The following is a 15,074-nucleotide window of genomic DNA, read 5'->3' as shown; positions in this document are numbered from 1 at the left end:
GTTGCAGCTTCTTTCTGCTATATTCCAGCCAGCATGAAGTGGGAAAGAGAATTCATGCTGCTTCTTTTTCATACCACCCAGAAGTTCTGGCTTATATCTCACTGTCCAGAGATCACTTGACCTTTCTCACTTGCAAGGAAGGTTGGGAAATCTAGCTATGTACTTAGCTAAAACTTTGGAGTTCTCATGTTCGAGGGAAAATAGAAATAAAGGATATTGGTGGGTAAGTAGCAGTGTCTGACACCCACAGATTGTTACCTGCTTTGACGCTATATATTGAGTATGTTTTTAAGTACAGTATATTTGTAGGATAAATTCTTAAAAGAGGAATTGCTGAGTCAAAGGATATACACATCTGCTGTTTCAGTGTTGCTAAATTTGTATGTCTCTGTTAAAGAATGTAATGGGACCAAAGGAAGAGGCCTCCCTAAGCATGTGCACCTAGACTTTGTCATTATTTATTAGAGCTACCAGGACGCATCCCCGAGAAGCTGGGCTCCTAGGTTAACAAAAATTTAGAGCAAATCTCTTTGGCCAGCATAATCTTAGATTGCATTTGCTGCATGATGTACTCATGTCGTGGGAATCAAGCAAATAAGGGTTCAGATCCAAATCAGACAGGGAGGCTTTGACAAAGATTTTATAAATTCCATAATATAATAATTTCTCAAGTCTTTGTAATTTCCCAATTCCATCTGTTTTTTATTACCAGAGAAAAAAGTGCTGGGATGAGAAGTTTCCAATAATGTTTTTGAAGGGACCTTGACTGATCCTTTGAAAATCCAAGTGATGTGTAACCCGCCATTCATAAGTTCGGCTCTGTTCTCTGCAGACCATCAGGGGAAGTAATATATACAGAAGGGCTTGCAGAGATTGGTTTGCCTATCAAGAGGATGAGTTTTATTAGAGAAAAGTGATACAGAAATGTGGAAAGAATAAAAGAGAGTCAATACACTGATTTCTTGCCACTCAAATCATCTGCCCTAAGGAGACTGGGCAGGCAGGAGCAGAGGACAGACAGCAGGGCAGTGGCTTTACTGGAGGCCTTATTATAGTTAATACCAGATATTGATATGATAGAGTTATTCCTCTACAGCTTGCTCTGTCACTCATACCAAGGTCAATGCTTTTAAAAAAAAATACTAAGCTCTTAAAACTGCTATTAGGAAATATTTTGTGTCTAATTTTTCTAGTAGAGGTGATAATCATAATGCTCCATTTATTCTTTCCTAAGCTCTAATTGCATATACTTGCAAAATGGCTAACCAAGGATAGAAATTTGTTCATGGGATAATATAATTTAAGTTGTAACAGTGTTCTCAAATATCTCTAGAGTGGTATACAGGTTTTCAGTGTGTCATCCTTATAACAACCCCGTGGGGTTGGAGAGGTGGTCAGATCTTCATTTACACATCAGGAAGCTAAGTGAAAGAGGTTGAATTTTGCTTAGTATCTCTTGACTGAGCCCAAGATCCCAGTCTTTTGGCTCCAAATGTGCTTTTTGCTTTATGCCATTACAAATTTTACTCCTTGTGAAAGGCATGAGTTCAGGACTTAATTCTCACCAACAGAGCCAGCCAACCTGCTGGGCTGTAGTGGGGGAAGAAGGAGAAAAAGTCAGAACGCGATTCTTGTTACTTTTCTCAATGTCCTAAAACAGTAATTGAGGTCATAGTATGTACTTGTTTTCCATGGTCTAGAGAAATCCTGGTAAGAGGATTTGTTACCAGGTGTTTCATTGTTTTTGAGTCAGTGAAATTCCTTTCAACTTTAGAATGCCATCTGGTGGTGGTGGTTAGAGGTGACTTGCTTTTACTCTAGCATGTTCCTCTTTGCTTGTCATTATGAAAGTTCCTAAATTGAAAGTGCATTGAAAGTGCATAATCAGAGGCCCTACTGTAATGGTATTTTTTGAGTTCTTATCTCTCCAGGATTAAAAACCTCTGACCTGTTTGTAAATACAGAAGCATCACTTTTTTGTTTGATGCCCCCAAACTCATGTCTTAAATCATGTTTTTTAAGTTATGGACCATGACCCATTAGTTGATTATGAAGTCATTTCAGTGGTTGAAATACCTCTGAGTTTATAGCTCAAAGATTCATATCTTTAATCAGTGTTTTTCAAACTGTGGTACAGAACTTGATAATTGATTGTGAAGTCAAGTTAAGTGGGTTGCAACCATTATTTAAAAACAGAGAACAGAAACTAAAAAGAAAATATCAGAGTGGTTCTCAAAGAGTAAGATTAAGTAAAATTTTAATTTTGTTATATAATTACATTTGCATTTACATTTTTACATTTGTGTGTGTACTGGGTTCACATTTTAATGATGTGTTTCTTTGGATTGTAGCCAAGCATGACATCCACTCATTATTGTAATATCCCCATCTACTGGTACTTAAGAATATTGCCACTGAAAGATTTTAGGAAGGTAGTTGGCCTATGGTTATTTTTGTTCTGTGCCTTTGTATGAACTTTTCCATCGTGATTTGGTAAGTATATATATTTTTTGAATAATAGTTTTTGTCATTAACACATGTCTAGATTCTTTTTGATCAATACCAGATGCAGGATGTATTGGAAAAATCTGATCACTTGATGGCTGCAGCAAAAGATTTGTTTGTTGATTTTCCTCGTAGGCGCACAGGTAAAGTATTCAATTCAAACAAAAGCTTCTTTTTCTTAGTAACCATAACCCACAACTGGCTATTTGGAAAGATTTGAAATCTTTTGTCAGGCATCATATTATTTATATTACAAGTACTCTGGAGTGGATAGCATATAGCACTTGTTAGGCATAGATTCATTATAATTTGTTTGCTTTTCATTAAGAATATTAACTACTACAAATCACTGAGCTAAGGAAAGGTACATTTTTGTATGGTACAATGTACAAGATTTTATAATTTCAAATATGACTCTTCAGTTTACTAAATTATCATAGAAATTATTTGTGTATATGTAATTTGAGTAAAGCTTAATTTGAAACCTAAAACAACTTCAGTTTCTTTCTGAAAGGAACTTTGCCTCTTGTCAGATACATAGCATTATTCACCTTAATGTGTATATAGCCCATTGTTCATCTTAATCCTTAAAAACAGATCATTAGTTTTTAGTTTAAGGTTCGAATCCTGGCTCAGCCACTTACTAGTGTGGGCCAGTTACTTCATGTCTTTGAGTTTCAGTTTATTGATCTGTAAAATAATAATAGTTAATGACCTCATAGGATTTTGTGAGGGTAAAATGATTTAATATATGTAAAAGCCTTTAGAATGGCACTTGGCATATAGTAAGCACTATTTAAGTGTGAGCTGCTCTTACTGTTATTTCAGATTTTCATATGCTATAAACCTATGGCAGTGTATAGTGCTTGTGAAGTCAACTTAATTAAAACAAAATCATCATAACTTATTTTCCTTCTGCAGGGTTTCCAAATGTAACAATGGCTCCTGATTCCTCTCAGGGTCCCATTGTGGTAAATCAAGACCCTGTCACCCAGGTCATCCTTAGTGAATCTGTGTTAGTGCCCCAGGTAATATGCTCTGTTCACAGCCATAATGTGCATGCTGAAATTCAGCTTAAGTTGATGTAGGCACTGTAAATATTTCAATAGCTTAAATATCAACAAATACCAAGTTGTGGTTGCTAGAATTATTCTTACTTGAGCATAATGTACTTTCTGCAATATTTGTACTAAACAAGATAGGAGTGGATAATAATAGTTACCATTTATTGAGTGCTTACCTAGGAAGTAGTACTATTATCTCCATTTAGCAGATGAAGAAATTGAGGCTCAGAAAAATTAAGTGACTTGTCCAAGATCACTAGCTAGTTAGCATCAGAGATGGTGTTCACATCTAGGCTGTCTGGTCCCATGAGACTGTGCCATCAGCCACCAGTAAGGAAATAGCAGGGAGTCTTTCCATTTTCACTTTGGAGTCAAGTGGGTCTATGTTCATATTCTGCTGCTTCTTGCTGTTTGATCTTGAATTGATTTCTTAAAGTATCTGAGTTGGCTCAGAGTGTTTTTGTTCTTTATTAAATGGGAATAGAGTATAGATGCTCTGGTGGTTGTGAGGATCAGCTGAGATAAGTTATGTAATGTGTGTAGCACAACACCAGATACAAGTTTCTCACTGAACATTAGTCCCTTCTAATGTATTTTAGTCCCTTCTAATGTATTAGTGTGTTTAAAAAGTAGCCACCCAGGAAACTTGGAATTTATTGACTAGTTCCATGGTAAAATTACATTATAGTAGGAAAATATTAATTAGCTGTATCTTAACCTAATTGGGACTCTTAATTAGTCAAAATGTTTAAAATTTTGAGATAGGAAACATGTCCTTAAAAAGGCATGAAGAATGTAATATAAAAATAAGACAACTTTTTATGAATAAGTAGGATTCAGTACCTGTTTAATGCCATTTCCTAAGTTATTTATATCTTCCATGAAAGAAAGGAGATTTATCAATTATAGGGATGATCCTAGGGAATTGCAAGACCCAGACTCATAAAAGACATGTTAGGTATACTGTTTTCTACTTACAAAGGCAGTTAAGTAGAATGTACGTGTAATTTAAATAGCCAAGACCTCTTAGGCCTATCCTAGCCAAAAACTGTTTATGTTTTGGCACTTAATAAGTTAGCTTTCAGGTAATTGTGGCTTCTATCATGGCGGGGGTGGGGAAATAGCATGAGCTGAGGTTAGAGAAACAGGGAGGAGCTAGATAATAATGAAGAGCTTAGGAGCAGAAGTAAGAGTAGAGCCACTAAAGCGTTTTAAGAAGAGTGGAGTCATGATGAAATTGACTGTAGTGTGGAAGATGACTGGGGAGGGGCAAGAGTGGTGGAGAGGTTCTGGGTTGAAGACTTAGGATGGAATCTCAGTGAGAAGTGGTAAGGGAGGGCCTGACTCAAACAGTGGCAATGAGAAAGGAGGTAGAGGGGAAGAGGGACAGGTTTGAGAGATTAAAAAGGGATAAAATTGACGGGATTGGGTGGCTGATTGAATGTGATAGATGAGAAGGAAGGGTTGACTCTCAGTTTGTTGACTTGAGTATCAGAGTAGATGGTGATGTTGTTCATGGTCTTAGGTAATATGGCAGGAACAAGGTTTCTGGAACAATAGTAGGAGAGGGCTTCGAAGGTGAACAGTTTTGGACATATTGAGTAATAGGATAGTTGACTAGGGTATATCTTTCAGACAGTTGTATATAAATGTCCAGGGCTTGAGAGAGATCTGGATGAAGATAGAGATTTGGAAATTAGCAGCATTTGACTTGTAATTGCAGCTTTTGGAATTAGAATCATTTGGACAGTGAGTCAGATGAGAGGAGAAAAGATCCAAAAGGAAAACCATGAGTTGCATCAGATATAAGGGAAGCATAGAAAAAGAAGAACCAATAAAGCAGATTGAGAAGGAGCAGCCAGAAGAATAGAAGAAAAACCATGGAAACATGGTATCATGAAAAATAAAAGAAGACTGTGTCAAGAAGATTTTGAAGAAAAGAGATGAGTGGTCATTAATGCTGAATGAGTCAAAGAAGTAGGGGAAGGCAAAGAATGAGAACTATCCATTTGATTTAGGAGGAAGTGTGTCGATGTTGACCTTGTAGAAAGCAGTTTTAGTGGAATGGTAGGGCAGAAGCAAAGTTACAGGGAATAGATGGTAAATGAGAAGTGGGGGACAACTCTTTCAAGAAATTTGGTGGTGAAAGAGAGAAGATAGTAGCTTGAAGAGGGTTAGGGTCAGGATAAAATGGCAGAGACTTGCTCACATTTAAATGTGGATGAACTGAAGCCAGTCCAGAGAGAGACTGTAGATGCAGGAGAGAAAAGACGAAATTGATGGAGTGGAAAGAGGTGAGAGGGTTTAGGTTCTAGGACACTGTAGAGGGATTAACTTTAGGAGGGACCTCTCTTCTGTGTTATGGCAGAAAGAAAGAATGAGTGTATATATAACCAACTTGTGTTGCTATTTTTATTGTTGTGTTGAGAAAGGCTCTTAATGAAGTAGATGATGATGAAGAAGGAGGAACTGTTAACAGCCAGTCAGAAGAAAGCGAGCATGAGTTGGATAGCTCTCTACAGTCTCAGTCAAACACGAATGCAGACAGGTATGGATATAGGACATAAATATCTACAGTGCTTCCCCTTTTTCCAGGGCCATTTCTTTTTTTTTCTTTATTGAGATAGAATTGGCATATAATATTGTGTTAGTTTCAGATGTACAATGTGTTGATTTGATACATATACTGCTAAATGATTACTACCATAGCATTAGCTAGTATGTTCATCACATGTAATAACCCTTTCTTTTTTGCGGTGAAAACATTTAAGATCTACTCACCTGGCAAATTTCAAGTATATAATACAATATAACTAGCTATATTCACCATGCTGTACATGAAGTACAGTGTAAAGTTACTTATCTTATAACTGGAAGTTTGTATCTTTTTACCATCTCCCCATTTCTATCCACCCCACCACCCCACTGCTGTCACCCGACCTCTGGTAAACACCACTCTACTGTGTATCTGTGTTTTTGGCTTTTTTAAGTTCCACATATAAATACAGTATTTGCCATTCTTTGTCTGACTTATTTTACTTAGCATAATGCCCTCAGTGTTCCATCTGTGTTGTCACATATGGCAGAATTCCTTTCTTTTTCATGGCTAAATAATATTTCATTGTCTGTGTATATATACACACCACATCTTGTTTATCCTATCATCTGTTAACAGACACTTGGGTTGTTTCATATCTTGGCTATTGTGAATAATGCTGTAATGAACCATGGGAGTGCAGTTCTCTCTTCAAGGTTCTGTTTTTATTACCTTTGGCTATATACCCACAGGTGGGATTGCTGGATCATATAGTAGTTATATTTCTAATTTTTTGAGGAATCTCCATACTGTTTTCCATAGTGGTGGCTCCAATTTATATTTCCACCAATGGTGTACATACACTCTTCTTCACATCCTCACCAACTCTTGTTATCTCTGACTTTTTGATGATAGTCATTATAACAGGTGAGCTATTTAACATATATCTCATTCTGGTTTTGAATAGCATTTCCTTAATGATTAGTGATGTCAAGCACTTTTCATATATCTTTTAGCTATATATATCTTCTTTGGAAAAATGTTTGTTCAATTCCTCTGCCCATTTTATTTTTATCAGGTGGTTTTTATTTTTGCTATTGAGTTGAATGAATTCTTTATATTTTTAGGTATTAACTCCTTACATGATTTGCAAATATCTTCTCCCATTCACAGGATGCCTTTTCATTTTGTTGACCATTTCTTTTGTTGTGCAGAAGCTTCTTAGTTTGATGTAGTCTTTTTAAATTTATTTTTGCTTTTGTTGCTTATGCTTTTGGGGTCATATCCAAACATTTATTAACAAGACCAGTGTCAAGGAGCTTTTCCCCTAGGAGTTGTAACATTTCATGTCATATTAATGTCTTTAATTCATTTTGAGGTAATTTTGTGAATGGTATGAGGTAGGGGTTCAATTTCATTCTAATGTATGTGTTTTTCCAACATCTTATATATAAGCATTTCGGTTGTTTCCACCATTTTCCAATTACAAAAATTATTACAATGAGTAATGTGTATCTATATATTTTTGTATTATTGGAGGTCCATATGTAGAGTAAGTTGCTACAAGTGGGATTTTTTGGTTAAAAGGTAAATGCTATGTAATTTTGTTCAGAAATTGCTCAATTCTGTTTCATGAGGGTTGTAGTATTTTGCACTCTCATTGGAAATATGCAAGAATGCCTGCACCAGAGTGTGTTTTCAGACTCTTTGATTTTTGCTTGTTTCATATGTGAGAATTATATCTCAGTGTAGTTTATTTTGCATTTCTCTTATGAGTAAAATTGAAAATCTTTTCATTTATTTAAGGGACATTACAATGAATTGTCTGTTCATGTCTTTTTCCCATTTTTCTTTTAGGGTTTTGATCCTTTTTTCTTAATTTGTAAGCATTGTTTACATATTAAGGGTATTAGTCTTTTATTGTGTAATATGTTATATTTTCTCCAACTTTGTTGTCTTTTTGAATTTGCTCTGGCATTTTTTTTTAACTCATCCAAAGATTAAAAAAATATATGTAGAGTTGGAATTCATCATTCATTGTTTTGCACATGGATCTTGAATCATACTCTGAAATTCTTTCCTAAATTGGTTTTGGAGGAATTTGCTCATGTTTTCTTTTCTTCTAATACTTGGTTTGGTTTTATTTTTTCCATTTAATTCTCTGATCCATTTAAAGTTTATTTTTGGTATATAGTGTGAGGTATGGATATAATGTTTATCTTTTTCTAAATGGCTATCCAGTTGCCCCACCACCATTTTTTTAAAAGATTTTTCTTACCTCACAGATTTGAGATGCTGCTTGTGTACATAAATTGCCATGTGTACTTGTATCTATTTATGGACTTTTTATTCTAGTCCACTGGCCTTTTTTCTCTAGTGGTGTTTCAATACCACACTGTTTTAATTAGAGAAACTTTATACTTTAATGGATTTCCCTCCTAGCTCTTTTTAATTCATAGTTTTCTTAATGATTCTTACATGTTTATTTTCCCATATAAACTTTACTATCAATTTATCTAACTTCATAAGAAGAAGCTTATTGTATTTTTGTTATATAAATAAATTAACTAGGGAGAACTGACATCTTTATTGAGTTTTACTATCTAAGAATGCAGTATGTTTTTGCATATGTTAGATTCTACTTTTTTTGTTTTTGCAGGGTGTGTTAATGTTTTTTTAATATAGGTTTTGCTCATTTCTTGTTGTTTATTCCTAGATATTTTATGTTTTAATTTTAATTACTCTTTTAAATGGGATTTTCTCTTCCATTACACCTTTTAACTAGTTTTTGTTTATGAAGGGTTTTTGATTTGAGCATGTTATCTTGATATCCTGCTACTTTATTGAATCTTAGTTGGGTTAGTTTTAGAATTGATTTTCTAGGATTTTTCAGGTAATCTATCATGTCATCTGAAAATAGACATAATTTTACTTATTGTCTAAGTCTTGTACCTCTAATTGGTTTCTTATTAATTTCTTTTAATTATTTATTTTTACTTTGGTATCTTTAATGCACAGTTACATGAGCAACATTATGGTCACTAGACTCCCCCTATTATGAAGTCCCCATCACATACCCCATTACAGTCACTGTCTGACAGCGTAGTAAGATGCTATAAAATCACTACTTGTCTTCTCTGTGTAATACTGCCTTCCACTTGTCCCCCCCTCCACATTATGTGTGCTAATCGTAATGCCCCTTTTCCCCCCTTATCCCTCCCTTCCCTTCCCATCCTCTCTAGTCCCTTTCCCTTTGGTAACTGTTAGTCCATTCTTGGGTTCTGTGGGTCTGCTGCTGCTGTTTTGTTCCTTCAGTTTTTGCTTTGTTCTTATACTCCACAGATGATTTAAATCATTTGGTACTTGTCTTTCTTTGCTGGCTTATCTCACTGAGCATAATACCCTCTAGCTCCATCTATGTTGTTGCAAATGGTAAGATTTGTTCTCTTCTTATGGCTGAATAGTATTCCATTGTGTATATGTACCACATCTTCTTTATCCATTCATCTACTGATGGACACATAGGTTGCTTCCATTTCTTGGCTATTGTAAATAGTGCTGCGATAAACATAAGGGTGCATATGTCTTTTTCAAACTGGGCTCCTGTATTCTTAGGGTAAATTCCTAGGAGTGGAATTCCTGGGTCAAATGGTGTTTCTATTTTGAGTAACCTCCATACTGCTTTCCACAATGGCTGAACTAATTTATATTCCCACCAGCAGTGCAGGAGGGTTCCTCTTTCTCCACATCCTTGCAAACATTTATAGTTGTTTGTCTTTTGGATGTTGGCCATCCTAACTGGTGTGAGGTGATATCTCATTGTGGTTTTAATTTGCATTTCTCGGATAATTAGTGATGTGGAGCATCTTCTCATGTGCTTGTTGGCCATCTGAATTTCTTCTTTGGAGAAGTGTCTGTTCAGCTCCTCTGCACATTTTTTAATTGGGTTATTTGCTTTTTGTTTATTGAGGTGTGTGAGCTCTTTATATAATTTGGATGTCAACTCCTTATCAGATATGTCATTTATGAATATGTTCTCCCATACTGTAGGATGTCTTTTTGTTCTACTGATGGTGTCCTTTGCTGTACAGAAGCTTTGTAGTTTGATATAGTCCCACTTATTCATTTTTGCTTTTGTTTCCCTTGCCCAGGGAGATATGTTCATGAAGAAGTTGCTCATGTTTATGTCCAAGAGATTTTTGCCTATGTATTTTTCTAAGAGTTTTATGGTTTCATGACATACATTCAGGTCTTTGATCCATTTTGAGTTTACTTTTGTGTATGGGATTAGACAATAATCCAGTTTCATTCTCTTACATGTAGCTGTCCAGTTTTGCCAACACCAGCTGTTGAAGAGGCTGTCATTTCCCCATTGTATGTAGCATGGCTCCTTTATCATTTATTAATTGACTATATATGCTTGGGTTTATATCTGGGCTCTGTAGTCTGTTCCATTGGTCTGTGGGTCAGTTCTTGTTCCAGTACCAAATTGTCTTGATTACTGTGGCTTTTTAGTAGAGCTTGAAGTCAGAGAGTGTAATTTCCCCTGCTTTATTCTTCGTTCTCTGGATTGCTTTGGCTACTTGGGGTCTTTTGTAGTTCCATATGAATTTTAGAACTATTTGCTCTAATTTCTTGAAGAATGTTTTGGTATTTTGATGGGATTGCATTGAATCTGTAGATTGCTTTAGACAGGATGGCCATTTTGACAATATTAATTCTTCCAATCCATGAGCATGGGATGTGTTTCCATTTATTGTTATCTTCTTTAATTTCTCTCAAGAGTGTCTTGTAGTTTTCAGAGTATAGGTCTTTCACTTCCTTGGTTATGTTTATTCCTAGGTATTATTCTTTTTGATACAATTGTAAATGGAATTGTTTTCCTGATTTCTCTTTCCGCTAGTTCATCGTTAGGAATGCAACAGATTTCCATGTATTAATTTTGTATCCCACAACTTTGCTGAAATTAGAGATATTAGAAAAAATATTAGATCTAGTAGTTTTGGAGTGGACTCTTTAGGGCTTTTTATGTACAATATCATGTCATCTGCAAACAGGGACAATTTGACTTCTTCCTTTACAATCTGGATGCCTTTTATTTCTTTGTGTTGTCTAATTGCCGTGACTAGGACCTCCAGAACCATGTTGAATAAAAATGGGGAGAGTGGACATCCTTGTCTTTTTCCTGATCTTAAAGGAAAAGTTTTCAGCTTCTCACTGTTAAGTATAATGTTGGCTGTGGGTTTGTCATATATGGCCTTTATTATGTTGAGATACTTGCCCTCTATACCCATTTTGTTGAGAGTTTTTATCATGAATGGATGTTGAATTTTGTCGAATGCTTTTTCAGCATGTATGGAGATGATCATGTAGTTATTGTTCTTCTTTTTGTTGATGTGGTGGATGATGTTGATGGATTTTTGTCTAATTGGTTTCCTTTATATGTTGCAGTAGCTATAGGACTGTGTTAAATAATAGTGGAAATAGGACCATGTTAAGTAACAGTGGAAACAGTGGGCATCTTTGCATTCCTGTTCTGTGAAAATGACTCTATTGTTTCCTCTTAAGTAAAGTGCTGGCTTCAGTAATGAGGTTTTGCTTTTTTTTTTTTTTTAACAATGCTAAGAAAATCTAACATTTCCTACTTTCTTGAGCATTTTTGTCAATAATCAGTGTTGAATTTTGCCAAAGTCTTTTTCCAACATCTGTAAAGATAGTCTTATGAGTTTCCTCCTTAGACCTATTAATATGGAGTATTATATTACAGATTTCCTAATATTAAACTATCCTTGCATTCCTGAAATAAATTCTACCTGGCCATCATGTGTTATTTTTTATTATTGTGGTATTGGATATTGTTTGTTAATATTTTATTTAGTATTCTTGTATCAATATTCATAAGTGATATTCATAGCCTATAATTGAAAAAATATGCAGACTTAGATTGAGGTAACAATATTATGCTTGATTTCATAAGAACATCTGTCTATTTAAGTTGTGCGACAATTTATGTTGTATTGGGAGTATCTGTTTTTTGAACTTTTGGCAGAATCACAAACTAGGAAACTGTTAGAGCCTGGTGCTTTTTTGTGGAGATGTGTCCTAATTTATTTTATGGAAATTAGATTATTTAAGCTTTCTGTTTCTACTCAGGTCAATTTTGGTAAGTTGTATTTTCTTAGGAAATTATCCATTTTATCTGGGTGTATCAATATATTTCCATACAGGATATAAATAAGCTTTATGTTTCTAAAAAAAATGTCTTTTGCTCCAGTGCTTATCTTCTACTCAGCATTTCTTTGGGTCCTTCCCCCTATTTAAAATTAAATCAGTTAATGCTTTGTCTATTTTGTTAATTTGTAGAGAACCAGGAATTTGATTTATTAATGAGTGCTACTATTTTTCTGATTTCTTCCTCATCAGTTTTGCTTTTATCTTTTTCTCTTCCTTGTGCTTTCTTTTCTTTTACTTGATTTTTTCTTACTTTTTGAGTTGGAAATTTGATGTTTTCATTCTTTTATTTTTAATTGATAAACATGTTTAAGGTTTTGAATTTTATTTTTCATCATTGCTTTAAATGTGTACCATACGTTCTGTACTGTTTTGTTATTTTAGAAATTAGGTTACTTCAGTTTATATTTTCCCTTTTACCTAATAGTTGTTTAATAGAAAGCTTATTTTTTAAAATTCCAGTTAGAAGATTCTCTTTGTTTTATTGTTTTCTTATTTCTAGTTTTATTATATTGCATTCAGAATGTGGTTTGAAATAGTTCTTCTTGTTGAACTTAGTGATGTTTTCTATATGACCTGACATGGGATCACATTTTTGTGAATGTTCCATGTGTGTGCTTGAGAAGAAGGTATATATGCTCTATTAACAAAGTATAAAGTTCTATATGTAAATCCATTAGATCTACTTTATTGAATATGTTTACTTCTCCTGTAAACTGTGTTGTTTACTTATTTTTGCCATCATCTTATATTGATAGTGTATTAAAGTATCTTAGTATTAGTGTGTTTCTATGTTTCTTTAAATTTGATATTTAAGTATATTTAATTCTATTTGGTGTTAAATGCCACCATCTTTATAAAGTGATTTTTATGTTTTTTTAGCTATATAGAAATCTTCATTGTGAAATATTTAGCATTATAAAGTATCCTTTGTCACATTTAATGCCTTTTGCTTCAGTTCTACTTTTTTGATATCAGGAATGAAACCTCTGCTTTGTTTCTAATTGCCTAGTTCATCTTTGTTCGTTCTTTTATTTTTAGTTTTTCTGAATTATTTGTACTAGGTGTGCCTCTTATATTCAACACAGTTGGGTCTTGCCTTGTTAGCCACTTTGAAGATCTTTTTCTTTTAATTGGTGAAATAAGCTTTAACATTTGTTGATATGGCTGATATATTTGGTGTCACTTTTGTCATATTATTTTATAGTACCATGTGTATTATAATTATAGTATATATTTTTTTTCTTTTAAAAAAATTTCTTTTGATATTTAGGAAGTTTGTAATTTTGTTCTAGTTGGTTGCTTTTGTTTCTAATTTTTATTGAGCCTTTAGTCCCCTGTTTTCTTTAAACATTCACTGTCTGGTGTGTTGGTTTTAAATGGTGTTTTTTTTTACTTCCACTTACTGCCTGTGCAACAAATGAGTTATTCTGTGTTCTCATTCTTTTCCTTGTTTCTCTCCATCTTTCTTTTTTAGCTGCATATTTTTGCTTTGACATGACATAAAACATTTACATATTATTCTTCCTTGTGTATTCCCATTTTTGTTTTAATATTAATGTTACAATTAAATATATTAAGTGCTCATCATTAGTCCTTTTATGGTGTTTTCCTAGTTAACTCTTGGATATTCACAGACAAACTTTATGCTGTAGGGTTTGTGAATAGAGTATTCTGTGAGTTCTTGAAAGCTTACAAGTTTTTCTGTAACTTTGGTACTTGAAGAACAGTTTAGCTGGATATAAAGTCTTTGGTTCATACTTTGTTTCCTTAACTGTTTTGAGAATACTCTTACTTTGTTTCCTTTGAATGTTATTTTTGAGAAGTCTAATGCTAGGATAACTTTCTTGCCCTTATAAATACATTGACATTTTTATATAGTGACTTGATTTCTTTTATCTTTAAAATTTATTTCCTTTATCTTTAATATTTAAATATTTCTAAGCTATATCTTTGAGTTTACCTTTCCAGGTCAATTTTTCCTTTCCCAACACAGTTGGGCCTTTCATCTATAGATTTATTATAATTTTTTTTTTCTGGAAAGTTTTCCTGGTTTATAGTTTTAAATAATAGATCTTTATCACTATTTTGTTTTTCTTTTTCAGGGACTGCTTTTATATTTATAACTGGTCTTTCCTGTCTACTATTTCAAGTACTTCCTCACTAACCTTATTTTTTTCTTTTTGTTGTTTTCTTAGTATTCTTCAATGTTTTATACTAAATGTTTAAAAATTCTTCATTGGACACATTATATTTAATCTTTGAGTTTTTCTTTTTCTTCGTTTTCTTTCCTGAGTTCTATCAATTCCTGTTTAGTTTCTTTTTGGCCTTTGTCCATTTCTGGGCTTAGTTTTGAAATTTCAGATTCAATATTTAGATAGATAGATAGATTGAGAGATAGATAAATACAGATCCTTGTTTACATCTATTTAATTTCTTTAAAGTTAAGTTGTTTTCTTTTGCTTTTTCTTGGGAGGTGAGAAATTTTCATTAGATCAAATATTTCAGTTAAGTTTTCTGTTTTGTTATACAGTCCTTTGTACAGATGTAGACTCTTTTAGTCTGTACTTTTTGTGGAGATGGTTGGGAGTTTGGGGTGGTTCTTCTCTCAGTTACAGTGATGCACAGTTTAATTAATGGGTGCTTTTTAAAAAATTTAAGTATTGGTGGGTTAAGGTTGGTTTGTCCTCTTGTTCTCTTTTGTCTTGATAGTTCTCTGTAGTTAAGTGTTAAGATAA

General features: G+C 33.8%; 1 protein-coding gene across 9 annotated transcripts in view; it reads left to right on the top strand.

The window, feature by feature from the left end:
- Nucleotides 1–15,074, top strand: part of SPICE1 (spindle and centriole associated protein 1) — a 70,541-nt gene that overhangs the window by 15,287 nt on the left and 40,180 nt on the right. For 5 of the 9 annotated variants that reach the window (XM_036929582.2, XM_036929579.2, XM_036929580.2 and 2 more), the window contains exons 5-7: nt 2,546–2,648; nt 3,427–3,533; nt 6,002–6,117. In XM_036929582.2, the coding sequence (XP_036785477.2) occupies nt 2,546–2,648; nt 3,427–3,533; nt 6,002–6,117 (326 nt within the window). Of the gene's footprint in view, nt 1–109; nt 2,649–3,426; nt 3,534–6,001; nt 6,118–15,074 lie in introns of all 9 variants that reach the window. The other 4 variants (XM_036929589.2, XM_036929583.2, XM_036929590.2 and 1 more) reach the window with 4 other exon arrangements.

The sequence above is a fragment of the Manis pentadactyla genome, chromosome 1 (genome assembly GCF_030020395.1).
Source record: "Manis pentadactyla isolate mManPen7 chromosome 1, mManPen7.hap1, whole genome shotgun sequence".
Taxonomy (NCBI): domain Eukaryota; kingdom Metazoa; phylum Chordata; class Mammalia; order Pholidota; family Manidae; genus Manis; species Manis pentadactyla.
The sequence above is the reverse complement of the archived record's forward strand: the minus strand, read 5'-3'. Positions and strand labels throughout refer to the sequence as shown.